Source organism: Phycodurus eques, chromosome 13 (assembly GCF_024500275.1).
Source record: "Phycodurus eques isolate BA_2022a chromosome 13, UOR_Pequ_1.1, whole genome shotgun sequence".
Taxonomy (NCBI): domain Eukaryota; kingdom Metazoa; phylum Chordata; class Actinopteri; order Syngnathiformes; family Syngnathidae; genus Phycodurus; species Phycodurus eques.
This window is the reverse complement of record NC_084537.1, coordinates 11,387,034-11,401,429: the sequence shown is the minus strand read 5'-3', so window position 1 is coordinate 11,401,429 and position 14,396 is coordinate 11,387,034. Positions and strand designations below refer to the sequence as shown.

At 41.7% G+C, this 14,396-nt stretch overlaps 2 protein-coding genes across 2 annotated transcripts in view; both read right to left on the bottom strand.

Moving 5' to 3' along the window:
* The window catches only part of gng12a (guanine nucleotide binding protein (G protein), gamma 12a), a 56,996-nt gene extending 49,874 nt beyond the window's left edge, over window positions 1-7,122 (bottom strand). Inside the window, exon 1 of the mRNA XM_061694904.1 lies at window positions 6,703-7,122. The gene's annotated coding sequence lies outside the window, so the exon portion shown is untranslated. The remainder of the gene's footprint in view (window positions 1-6,702) is intronic.
* Window positions 7,123-10,679: 3,557 nt separating this feature from the next.
* Window positions 10,680-14,396, bottom strand: part of wls (Wnt ligand secretion mediator) — a 30,855-nt gene continuing 27,138 nt past the window's right edge. The window contains exon 12 of the mRNA XM_061694425.1: window positions 10,680-11,598. Within this exon, the coding sequence (XP_061550409.1) occupies window positions 11,489-11,598 (110 nt within the window). The 3' untranslated portion in view covers window positions 10,680-11,488. The remainder of the gene's footprint in view (window positions 11,599-14,396) is intronic.

Genomic DNA, 14,396 nt, shown 5'->3' with positions numbered 1-14,396 from the left:
CCCACATCCCAAAAACATGCATCAATTGGAGACTCTAAATTGCCCGTAGGTGTGACTGTGTGTGCGAATGGTTGTTTGTTTGTATGTGCCCTGCGATTGGCTGGCAACCAGTTCAGGGTGTACCCCGCCTCCTGCCCGATGATAGCTGGGATAGGCTCCAGCACGCCCGCGACCCTCGTGAGGAGAAGCGGCCCAGAAAATGGATGGATGGGTGGTTAACTTCTGTTTGTACTACACTTCTACTGAGTTACTGTAAATAATATATTTGATCTCAATAGGGAAATTTTGTTTTGAAAACTGTAACAAAAGAATAGAGGTAAACCAGTGTCGCGCAATGGACCGTGTTCCACTTTAGAGGTTCCGCTGTACTATTCGTATTCCAAGTGTTCGTCTTTTACGCCTAACTGTCAGAGACTCACAAAGAGAGCTGCCAATCGGGTCGGGCAGCATTCTGCGTGAGAGGAAATGCAATGCTCACTACTTCCAGAAGAGCCTGTTAGCCAGTAACATATTAAAGCATTGCTTACGGCTGTGTGTGCTACTTCCCACGTGATCCGAAACAGTTTGGCCATTGTTTAACAAGCTAAACTGAGATGGATCGAATTGATCCCCTCCTCAAAAAGCTGGACAGGGGACTTTCCAATGTTATGGAAGAGTATCTGAGTATCTGAGTTTGAATTTCTGACACTGTATTTTTTTAATATGGAATTTCTAACATTCAGTGACAAAAATTCTGAGTAAAATTCAGTGTCAAAACATTTTGTGTCAAAAATTCAGTGTCAAAAATCAAGCATCAAAATATCATATCGGGGTAACTGGGCTGGACCGATTACTCGACTCGGCAACTTCACTACTCTACATTGACGTCTAAAGCTTTACTACTCTAGACGTTAAAGCTTGAAGTCGACTAATCGCAAAGCAGGTTTTTGGAACCTCGTCTTCCAATTGGTTAATTTAGAGAGGACTTTCGGCTCACCAGTCTACTGTCAGCAACGCTTTTTGTGAAGCGGCAAAATGTCCGGCTAACAAGGCAGCACAGTCATCTGTGTGGGTCTGAAAGTACGAGAATAAGCTATCGGTAGATGAGAAGAGCGGCTAGCCTCGCAAACCTCTGCTATTCCGGTTGCCACTAGTCTAAAATTACTCATACCAGGGGGACGATGGGACAGGGACAGGGCAGCAGCATGAAGTCTAGCTCCATCTCCATTGCCAAAAATGTATGTCAAATAATGCACGAACAACAACTGTGTGCTAAGAAGAACTTTGGTCATCGTGGAAGTTGTATGATAAAACACACAACAATATCATGACATTTGTGTCGTTTTACGACATAAGTAACACTTGTCACATTACAACTAGACTACGGCATGCTACTTTGTATGTGTAACAATTTTACCACAAAAGACACATAGTGATTTGAAAAATATCGTCACTGTCAGGCAGAAACCTCCTATGTCCAAATTTGGTCAACTTTTTTCACTAACTTCAACAATTACTGACCAATCAAAAATGTTCAAAATGGCTAGCTCTCTTTGGTGATGCAATGTTAACGTGGTAACAAACATGTTGCTGAAAAGTGATGGTTTTGGAGATGCAAGGATTCTGCCCAACATCAGCGAAATGCAAGTCCCTCCTCAAATGTAATAAAAGCACAAGTGATATAGGAAAACATGAAAAAGATAAATGCTTAATTTTTAGGAGCCTGGCTACAATGTGCTGTCATATAACAAGCTATGAAGTATGGAACACAACATGAGAGCAGCTGGCTCATTGAAGAGAAATATTATTGTCATGAACATGCATGCATGCACACGAAATTTGTTCTCTGCATTTAACACATCGCAGTGAACACAAACACACTGGAGCAGGGGGCAGCTGAAGCGCCCAGGGATCATTTCGGGGTATCAGTGTCTTGCTCAAGGACACCACAGCCATGAGCCTGGGGGATGTTGGCAGATGGTCCAGTCGGGGTCTTGAACCTAGGTGGCAGGCAATGATATTAACCATTGGGCCATGGCTGCCTATGCCTGTCTGAATAAATGCAGTATGTCTGAACATGAAACCAGTCCATAGCGCAACAAAAGGTTGGGGACTGCTGTACTGTGCTGAAAAATATCAATTATTCGACTTCAACTCAACTTGCCTCACATTATAGCGGACTACAAAAAAATCTTAAGTCGTTCAACCCCTACAAGTTAACCAGGGAGAGGCTGGGAAAAGCAATAAAAAAATTCTCAAGTCATCCAACGTCCGGCCAATAATGTTGCGCTCGATTGGTCACATGACACTGCTACGCAGAATTTTTGACACTGAATTTTGAATTTTTGGTATTTTTTAGTTTTACTAAAGTAAGAAAAAAAATCTGTTAGAAATTCAAACTGAGGGCACAGGTAGAACTCCATTCAACCCTTTCCTTTTAAACTAATCCAACAACGAAGCAAATCGTTGCTGCCATCTTGACCACGCGTCTTTGTGTTACTAATCAATTTACATGCATCCCACGTCACCGAAAACCCTGCCAGCGAGGAGCGAACCTATTCAGATGCAAGCCATCCCAACAAAGCTGACAAGAGAGCTAATGAGGGCAGAAACTGGTCTTTCAGGGTCAAAGGCCACGTTTTTACCGAGAGCAACAAGAAGTTGCTGTTCAAAACGACGGGACAAAAATAACACCCTCATGAATGTCGACTTTTTTTGTTTTGTTTTTGTGACTACAGAGGCAAGCATTTGTTCAAAAGTCCTGGCACCAGGCAACCCCGTGACCAGAACCTGATGACATCAAACAAAAGGGCTGTTCATATCAAGTTAGTGTTTCACCCGCTGTATCACAGATTTTCAAGCCTTTTTTTTATGGGCTTTTACCATATATAGCCAATCCGCCTCAAACACTTCATCAAAACATTTTTATAATTTTTCCTTAATCCTGAATTTAGAATTTGGAGTTATGCGCCTCCAAGTAAAGGACCCACAGAGCAGAGAGTATATGCCTGTGAGTACTGTATGCTCTTCTTTTATGTGTTGCTGTTCCATGTGTGTGAAAGTAGCAGCTATTTCAAGGTTTATAATTACCGTAACATCTATGCTAATTTCCATTAGCCCGTTCACAGAGTTTCGCATTATGTATACGTTAGCATTAGGCTAGTCTACTTTTCATCCATCCATTTTCTGAGCCGCTTCTCCTCACTAGGGTCGCGGGCGTGCTGGAGCCTATCCCAGCTATCATCGGGCAGGAGGCGGGGTACACCCCGAACTGGTTGCCAGCCAATCGCAGGGCACATACAAACAAACAACCATTTGCACTCACATTCACACCTACGGGCAATTTATAGTTTTCAATTAACGTGCATGTTTTTGGGATGTGGGAGGAAACCGGAGTCACCGGAGAAAACCCACGCAGGCACAGGGAGAACATGCAAACTCCACACAAGCGGGGCCGGGGATTGAACCCAGGTCCTCTGAACTGTGAGGCAGACGCTCTAACCAGTCGGCACGGTGGTGCCGCCCTAGTCTACTTTTGTTAGACAAAATTATACAGTTTGGTTGAACATTTTTGTGTTTAAAGTCCCTATAAAGTGAGAATACATGTCTTCTAAATTTGAAACACCACAGAGAAAAGTTTCAGGTGAGCAAACGCTGCCAAATTTGAATGATTTAAAAAAAAAAAAAAAATCAAGTATCTAAAATGAACCTTCAAAATCGTGAAACGTCATTCTCACGGCTCTCCAACACTGCAGACTTGCCCGCTCAATGTGCTGAAATCATGCCGCGCTCAACTGTCAACTGTCAATCAAGCATCACTTCTATGACCTGGAAAAATGTATGCTTCTTTGTCTAACATCTTTCTTATGTCTCCACAGAACTACATGTTTGAGCTGCGAAAATATACAGTATTTATTCGAAAGCCTCCAGTGGCTGGAATTTATCCTACCGGGTCGTCTGGGTTTTTCCACACCACAACAACGGGGCACTCTAAAGCAGCACCAACATCAGACTTGACAGCCACATGCTGGCTGTCAAGTCTGATGTTCTTTTTTTTTTTTTTTTTTTTTTTTTTTTTAAGTCCCTTCTCCTCACTCTTCAGTCATTGTCTGTGTGACGTGCACACACTCATAGCCAACACCGAGGCGCTCTTAAGCGGCCAGGACCTGGTCCACACGATGACTGTCAAATAATAATTCCCCCCTCCTATCACTTCCACCCTTCTCTGTATGGCATGCATGCACTCACAGCCGACAACAAAGCGCTCTAGAGCGGACATGCCAGCGGAATATCCGAAGGAAAGATGTATTCTCGGGGTGAAGGCATAGCTAACGGCACATCACAGCGGCGGACAACCGCTGACATGAACAAAGGCGCTCAAGTTCTTCTATAGTGGGGCAGGGGGTAATCATTTCAGACTGCAAAGTGGGCCACTAAGCACCGTTTTAGCCACGCCTAAAAAAAAATCAGGAAGACTGAAATGTCTCATTTAATGCTATAGCTCCACAACTGAGTACTACATACAGTAGTTCTCAGTCTTTGGACATTTTCAGCAATTGTCTTCAAACACCTGTATCATATTTAGAAACACATTTCTGAATTCACTTAACAGTGTCTTTAAACGTTTTTTTTTATTTATATGGTTTCTCTATATCACAGATTTTCACCTATTGCGGGTGGTCTAGAACATACCCCCGCGATAAACGAGGGTTCACTGTACAACTAAAATTGACACAGCGTGTTACTGCTGCTTGCCTGGCTAAAACCTGCATGTTTATGTGTGTGTTTACCTCCCTTCATTCTACTCCGAGCCTTCATCTTTTCATACCTGTGTGTCGTAACGCTGTAATTCATAACAACAATGTGTGCGTGCCAGCATGGAGACAGGAAGTGAGTGTGTGAGTGAGAGACATCTTCAGCATCCAGTCCGCTCCCGCTGCTGGCCCTTGTGTGAGCAAAGGCTTTGATGGCGGTGAATGGGGTACTAATGAGTCTGCCTTATCAATTGTCTGTCTGTGTTTTGTCCTCCTAATGCTGTGTTTTCAAACCTTTATTGAGCCAAGGCATATTTACATTTCTTCCAAAAAGTTAGGCATGTTGGAGTGAAACTTCAGGATGGAACTAAAATGCCTTTACAGTTGACCTTAATATGATTGTCTGTTAACTTGTGAATACACATGCCCAACTGTTCAGTGTTTCAGTACTGAATAGGAACAGGAGCTGAGTGGCAAAATTCACAACGTGTGTTTGATCCATGAATGGCCCTATACATTTCCTGGTTCAATTAGGGTTGCTACTTAAACAGTCTTCTTCCTCATGCTGTTCACATTTTGACATCATGTGACCAAGATGATGCCTAAAAATTGATGAGCAGTACTTAAAACGGGATGTTCTCAGAGGGAGGTGGCCACTGAGCTTGGTGTGTCACAGAGTGTCATAAACAGGTTCCAAAAGAGATACAGAGAGACTGGAAGAGTCACAGAAAGGCATAGAAGTGGAATCGTAAATTACTGAAGCATTGAACATCAGGGCATATATAAAATTTTAGGTTCAACCTGAAATTTAATCTGAATGTCCAATAATGTAAAGTAGTTTACATCAGAAAAATATCACCACCGAACAGAAATGGCACAAGAAGTGGCTAGACGAGTCAATTATGTACCTTCTAAAGGAAGAGCATTTAATTGTTCTGCCTGTCACTATACGTCGCAGGCATTGATAGATGAACCAAGATACATTATTGGTCATCAATAAATAGTAATTTTAGGACCAGTTAAGTGAAATTGGACAAGCATCTGCTCACTTCCCCGTGTGGGGCCTTCGCGTCCTCCGTGACACCAAGTTTGAAATCAAACGGCTTCACACTGAACATAAAGGAAGAGTGCTTTCCAAATTTACGAGATTTTGAATTACGAGCCTTCGTTTGGCTGTATTTTTGCTTTGTGTTGCAAGCCAAAATGTAAGTTATGACAAAAACACATTATGAGCATATGTGACGTGGGCAACGTGAGCCACAGTCGCTGATGCACTTTCAGACGTTTGGTGAAGGGGACAAAGAGTCAAACATACAAATACAAAATGAGAACACTCAGATGGTGCTGCTGTAGACCACAACTCACGCCCAAATGCTCACACGCAGAATAACAGACGCTAGCTCCTGACGTCACTCACTAGGCCACACCCCTTAAAAAATCAAACATCCAACACAGATACTACAGTGCAGTTCAGTAATTACAGTTTAGAAAGAGTTTATTTCTTTACATTCTCATTTATTTTGTTTTATTAGGGTTTGTGTCCATTTCAGTGTTACTTTTCTTTTATTAAAAACGTATAACAAAACAACTGAGGTGGTTTTAGGGAGGCTGGAACAGATTAATGCAATTAATTAATTTCCTCGGCAATATTCATTGGAGAGATGAGTGAAAGTAAGTAAGTCAAGATTCCACTGAATCTGTAAAAGACTCGTGGGAAAATTGATTTACTTTCCAAAAGATACAAACAGTGGAAGCCTGCGGGGAATCTTGTACTCCCAAGGCCCCAGCACAGCCTTTAGCCTCCATCACTCTACCTGTTGAATGCGCCCATAAAAAGTCACATTTCTATCGTCGGTTTTACGAGATTCGGGTCTAGTAAAGAGCTGTGGGGTTGCAATGAGAGCTTGCCACACGAAACAACTGGAAGAAGGCGATCATGTTGAAATGTATGGCCAGGACAGCGTCTTACCTGGCCGATGTGGTTAACGTACGCTCAGGTCTTTCCGTGTCTCTACACTGGGTCGAGGTGTATCCGTCAACACACGCTGGGAGGAGACCTTTCCCTCAGCTCTGTAGCACAATGTCACAACTACTGAAGTGTACACTTAACGTGTTTACAACACACAGTGGACAGCCAGCTGGGGGGAAAAAAGGACAAGAAACACACAGTCCGCCCACTTCAAGGCTGCAGAGTCGCGCCGCTTTCACTTTCCGCTGACGTTTACTGTTAATATTGAATTATCTTTGACTTTTTTTCTCCCTTTTTTTGCCCCCTTGTTGTCAAAACGCTAGCCAGTGCGAGTTCACGTCGCCGTTCCTTTTCCTCCTCCGACAGGGCGCTTCGAGACGACAACACCCGAATTTTGACGGGAGGAGAGAGGCGGTCCAATCCACGAGACTCCGGCGGATGTTCGCTTGCGTCAAGTTAGCGCTTGGCAGAGACTCAGCTTTCCGGTCAGAGTTTCAAAATAAGACGTGCTTTCAGTTTCGAGGTTCCGCGCGTTTGGTAGCTGGGCCTTCGGTGGGGATCCACCTCTTGATATATACCGCTATCGCGTCGAAATGATAGAAATCATGTGCAAAAACCCAGGCACGTGCGGACATAGCCATTAGGTGGTGCTCAAGCACCTGCCCCTTTGCCCTTGACAAAATAATGCCCTTCTTGCTCCAGCACATCTTTTTTTTCTTCATTCATCAATATTTTTAAAAACAGAAATCCCCGCTCTGTCATCAATTTTAATCAAACTGTTTTGAAATATGATGGGCATTTATTAGAGTCCTTGGGATAATTGTGCATATGTTCCCGTCTTGATCCCAGGCCGCCTCATTCTCCCTAAAAAAAAAAACCTGTCAATTCAACAAGGGTGTGTTGACTTTTTATATCCACTGTAGCCTACGTTCACCTCCTTTGTTAACAGTTGTATTATTGACTGTGTTGATTTTGTTGACAGAAATCAACGTAAGTTAAATACATACCAATGTTTTTTCTTAATCGTATGAATAATTGTGGTGATGGGTGCCCTTTTCTCAGCTTGAGCATCGGCCCCCAAAAATGCTTGTGCACATCCCTGTAAAAAAGAAATATAACAGCCTGGAACTCTGCCGGAGACATCGTCCGGAACAGTTCAGAATCAATATTTATCTAATAACATGACAAAAACATAACACGTTTAAATAAGACACATCATACTCACCAAAGATGCTGATTATTTTTAATGTGTATAGATGGCAGAAATGTTCTGCTAGTCGAATTTGGCTGTAACAAGTTTTGCTTTGACCAACCAGTCAGAGGACGGAAAACTGCTGATGTCATCGAGGGCCAGCATCCAGGCACAGGGGGACGAATGTGAAATCTCATAGTTAAAGAAATCGTCATATTGCTAAGATAGTTGGAGTTGAGCCAGCATAGCTGCTTCTCAAAGCTCTAGACAAATTAGAGACATAGTGGTGGAAATGTGATTGGACAAAATATATCATCTAACATCTACATACAAGTACTGGAAGCAGTACAGCGAAGTGAAACTGCAAACAAATAAAGAGAATAGACTCTTGGGAACAAATAAGAGAATTTAGGTTGTAAATGTAGGTCAGTGCCTCTGATAGTGTTACAGCCAAAAAATATTTAAACAATTAAAAAAACGTCGGCTAATAGTATATATTAACAAAGAAAAAAAGTGTACTTTTGTTGTACGCCCTGGTACACCACCGAAACCCGCCCTAAGAAATTGTTGTGTAGAAGGTTAGAATGCAGACGGCGGACCACCGAATCTGATGCGGGACATGCAGAGTGGCACAGCAACCTGAGCGATGCTCTCTAAGGACAGGACCTCCTATTATTCAACTCTCATCAACAGCGATAAAAGTCCTCAGTTCCCTTTTGACACTATGTATCAAACCCGCTTGTATAACAAATACCCCTTTTACTGCCCCTCAATTTCTACACTTTATCAACAAAATTGACTCTATGAGGAATTAAATAATCATATCCGTAACAAAGAAGGCTGCTGTACCCCCAATTGGTCACCAACACAACATTGAGACCACCACCCACCTCTCATTCTCACAATTTAATCTAATACTCTCCACCAAATGTACAACTTCTCAAGTGGGCCCTTTCCACGCTAAACTTATCAAGGAACTATTCCCAACACCCTGCACCCATCCTCACAACATCGTCAATAGCGCTCTCGTCTCGTCTCTCAACTCTTCTCCATATTAGCAATTCTGCACTTTCCTGGTTCACCTCCTACCTATCAAAGAGAACATGTGTCTCTCATAGACGCTTTTGCTGTGATAGCTGTACAGTAAACTGTGGCACAAGGCTAAATGTTTGGCCCTCTACCTTTCTATCTATATATATTCTTCCTCTAGGATCCATCCTCCGTCACTATGCTGTACAATTTCACTGTTATGTAGAAGACACTCAAATCTATATAACTATCACTCCCAATGACCACTCACAAATCACTGTGCTGTGCTGGAAATTGGGGCCAAAAACAAACTCCTTCATGCAGATCTCAACCTCAATAACTGTACAATTACCCCAAGTGCTACAGTCTCTCCTTTACTGCTCACATTCAAGACATTTCCAAAACAGCTTTCTCTCACCTACGTAACATCTCCAAGATTTGCTCAATGATAACAACCCCAGATGCCAAAACCCTAGTCCATCCATTTGTTTCTTCTAGACTCGACGACTGCAATGTCCTTCTTTCCAGCTTACCCCTATAGATCACCAAAAAAAACTACAATGAGTACAAAATAGTGCTGCCAGAATACTCACTGGCATCAAAAGATTAAAACAAATTTCGTGTGATGATTGCTCAAAATATTTCATTCGTGTACCGTTGTTGTGTCTGTGTTTACTTGTTTTTAATGTTAAGTGCTTTGGAATGACTCAGTGTGATTTTGCATGATAAAAAACAAACTTGAAATTTAATGTATGCACTACAATTTTATGGCTGATAAATTCATCCATGTATTTACATGTAAATAGATCCAGACTAGGCACGGTGGACGACTGGTCAGAGCGTCAGCCTCACAGTTCTAAGGAGCGGGGTTCAATCCCCGGCCCCGCCTGTGTGGAGTTTGCATGTTCTCCCCGTGCCTGTGTGGGTTTTCTCCGGGCACTCCGGTTTCCTCCCGCATCCCATAAACATGCACGTTAATTGAAAACTCTAAATTGCCCGTAGGTGTGAATGTGAGTGCAACTGGTTGTTTCTTTACATGTGCCCTGCGATTGGCTGGCAACCAGTGCAGGATGTAAACCCCCCCCTCCTGCCAGATGATAGCTGGGATAGGCTCCAGCACGCCCGCGACCCTAGTGAGGAGAAGCGCCTCCAAAAATGGATGGATGGATAGATCCATACTAGCCATTTCAGCATGTTTTATTCAGTGGGTCACCACTTCCTGTTACACAAGTTACCTTTACAGATGCCAAGAAATGAAAGTTCTGCTATGAGACTCGTGGTGGCGCTCTCCATTTACACTTGTAGCTTAATAGCAGCGCAAATCCAGAATTATTTCAGCATTTCTGTTGCCGGACCACCACTGAACATTTTTCTCCTCGATTTATCGAACTTGAACGTAAAACCAACGAGACAGATAAACATGAATGCAAAAAAACCTGCATGATGGCCCAGTGGTTAGCCAATCTACCTCAGCTCTGAGTTTCAGTTTGAAATCTTGGTTCCATCCTTCCTCTGTGGAGTTTGCATGTTCTCCTCGTGCTTGCGTGAGTTTTACAGCTTCCTCCCACATACCAAAAACATGCTTTTTAGCTGAATTGAAGGTGCGAATGGTCATGTTTATACGTGCCCTGTGGTTCACTGGCGACCAGTCCAGGGTGTACCCTACCTCTCGTCGAATGTCAGCTGGGATAGGATCCAGCTCACCTGCCAGTCAGCATGATGAAAACAAGCACTTAAGAAAATGGACAAGTCCACAAATAGTTAAGTACTTTATTTAAATTACAATAAAAAGCAAATAACAAAAACATTACATTTAATAGACTACTGGCAACTTCTACACTCTTAACATGGCAGAGTTTGATACATTGTTTTGAAGTCAGAAAAACAAAAATAGGCTATGTGGTCTGTACATTACCCCATGATTAAACAAAACAAAAACAAACAGAAAATCACAATTATGTGTGTCACGTGTACTTTCTATGGAAGAGATTAGTGACAGGTTCTATTGCCTTCACTATGAATATTACAGGATAGAAAATTAAACCTAATGACAGCAAGGCATTCATAAAAAATAAATCACGCTGTCCTTTCCCATCAAAAGCTCAGGTCTTAAACAGTTAAACTGTAGTGCCAAACAGGATAAATGTAACATTTTGAACTAATACATTTGTCTGTGAAGCAGCTTTCAAGTACCCGACTTGGTGTCAAAAGTGTTGTGCAACATGTAAAAACAATTGTACAAAAAGTGTATGAAATGTATCCATCATGAAATGAAAATGACTAGAGTATTCAGAATTTTGGGAAAACAACAGAGACATTGGTGTGAAATACACTACTTACAAAATGTTAGTATCCTTAACTTTTTGTGAGTATTGTCGATGGTTTGAAAGATACCGCAGCTGGAGGTTGGAAGGTTCATGCAAAGGTGGACTGCCACTGCTCTATCAGCCTGGCAGTATACAGTATAAAGAGAAATGCTTGTAACTTATGTACAGAATGTAAGTGGGAAAGGGGGTATTTGGAACAGTAGGTAATAAAGGGCATGTGTCAATAACAGTGCGGGGTCTACTCTTGTGCCTCTTTTCCAGTCATCTTGTAGATCTCAGTGGGACCGTCGACATGAGTGATGGTTGTAGTCAGTTGGATGTCCTCCCCGCTGTTTGCCGCAGTATCTCCTGCACAAACGGGTAAAGTGGTGCCCTGAGATACGAGTGACCAGACTTATGAGTTATTTGAGGTGAGCCATCCGGCCCGTTTCTGCTTTGACTTGCGAGCAAAAATTTGAGATATGAGTGGCAGTGAACTCTACTTACTTTACAACAAACAACAGTTTGGCAAAGTGAACAATTCTTAAAAAAAAGAAGCTTCAAGCGATTATTGTAACTACCAGTTGAAGTTTACGTTCAAACTACACAAAGAGAATTACAGATATCATACAACCCCAATTCCAATTAAGTTGGGAGGTTGTATTAAACAAATAAAAACAATGATTTGCAAATCATGTTCAACCTATATTTAATTGAATACCCTACAAAGACAATATATTTAATGTTCAAACTGATCAACTTTGTTTTTAGCAAATAATCATTAACTTACAATTTTATGGATGCAACACATTCCAAAAAAGGTGGGACAGTGTCATGTTTACCACTGTGTTACATCAGCTTTTCGTTTAACAACATTCAAATAAAGATTTTGGAACTGAGGACACTAATTGTTGAAGCTTTGTAGGTAGAAACCGGTCTGGACTGCAGGCAGGCCAGTCTAGTACCCACACTCTAAGTTACCCATGCCATTGGCACTAACACAGCCCCATACCATCACAAATGCTGGCTTTTGAACTTTGCGTCCATAATAGTCCGGATGGTTCTTTTCCTCTTTGGCCCGGAGGACACGATGTCCACAATTTCCAAAAACAATTTGAAATTTGGACTTGTCGGACCACAGAACATTTTTCCACTTTGCTTCAGTCCATCTTAGATGAGCTCGGGCCCAGAGAAGCCGGTGGAGTTTCTGGGGATTTGTTGATAAATGGCTTTTGCTTTGCATTGTAGAGTTTCAAGTTGCACTTGCGGATGTAGGGCCGAACTGTATTTACTGACATTGGTTTTCTGAAGTGTGCCTGAGCCTATGTGGTGATATGCTTAACACATTGATGTCGGTTTTTGATGCAGTGCCACCTGAGGGATTGAAGGTCACGGGCATTCAATGTTGGTTTTCGGCCTTGCCGCTTACATACAGTTATTTCTCCAGATTCTCTGAACCTTTTGATGATATGGACCGTAGATGATGAAATCCCTAAATTCCTTAGAATTGTACGTTGAGGAACATTGTCCTTAAACTGTTCGACTATGTTCTCATGGGCTTGTTCACAAAGAGGTGAACCTCGCCCCATCTGTGCTTGTGAATGACTGAGTAATTCAGGGAAGTTCCTTTTATACCCAATCATGGCACACACCTGTTTCCAATTAGCCTGTTCACCTGTGGGATGTTCCAAACAGGTGTTTGATGAGCATTCCTCAACTTGCTCAGTCTTTTTTTCCACCTGTCCCAGCTTTTTTGGAAGGTGTTGCAGCCATAAAATTCTAAGTTAATGATTATTTTCTAAAAACAAAGTTTATCAGTTTGAACATTAAATAGCTTGTCTTTGTAGTGTATTCAATTAAATATAGGTTGAACATGATTTGCAAATCATTGTATTCTGTTTTTATTTATGTTTAACACGTCCCAACTTCATTGGAAATGGGGTTGTAGAATAAATAAACTTCATATCTCTAGGCCCCACTGCATTAAATTCAAATCTGAACGATGCAAGTCGTATGTTAACAAGGGAACCGAAAAACAACAACTTTATTCTCATAATTTTACACCCTCTATTCCAAAAAAGACGTCCATTTAAAAAAAGGAGCTATATTCGTAAAACAAAAAAGCTTTGTTCTTGAAAAAAAATGGGACTTTATTCCTGTAATACTGTTTTTTTGTTAAAAAAAAAAAAAAAAAAAAAAGATAAAAAAAGACAGATAACACAATCATAGAGTTCTTAATCCGCGATATGTGGAACTTCACATGACCAAACGGAAAATGTGATGGTTGACTTCCCATGGATGCTATGCTTTCGCGCAGTAAAACTATAGTTTGATTATATGATTGTTTGAAGCCAAACTTGCCAAAATTTGGTATTCTTTATGGCTGGTGTCTTTGGACAAAAGTTAAATACATGTACATCATTTACTTTTAAAAATATATGTAAACACGAACGAAGCCTAAACATTGAATATTGTCATCCTTGGCCGCTCTGTGGAGACATCCTGTGTTAAAAAATAAATTTTTAAGACATTTAAAGTTCATACGGTCGCATTGTCATGGCCCCCTTCGCCATTTGTGTAACCAAACCAGGAGGAAGTGCTTAGACCCGTTTTGCCAAATGCAGTAGTAGGTTGCGCATATGCCGGATTAGTCCAAAGATAAACTAGGGAGGAGTAAATTATTTAGTTTGTTTGTTTTATTGGTGCGCCGGTCCAATACAATATGTAGGTATGCACTATGTTTAAAGGATACAATATAATAATGTAATGTATTGCAGATTATTTTGTGGACCCTCGTGAGGCTGGGGACCCCAGTTTGAGAACCACCGCTTAATAGGTCGTGCGTGGTCTGCCTTTTTGCATTTTGCTGCCAATACGGAATTCTAGTGACTCGACAGAACGAAAGGCTAGATGATGTAAATCAACACAGTGGTGCGAAGCGCACGTCTCATGAGGCTGGTTGATGCATTTTTGGGAAAGCTTCCAAAAAATGTCAAACCCTCCACTTGTCTCTGACACCAAATCTGAGAGATCAATGGTTTTCATTACTTCCTAAACCCTTTTTGTCACCGTTGCCTTGCTCTGAGCCTGGAAGAAAGCCACTCAAATCTTACTCTCCAGCCAAATAAGACACAGGGAATTCCCCACCAAATAATAAATTTTGCTAA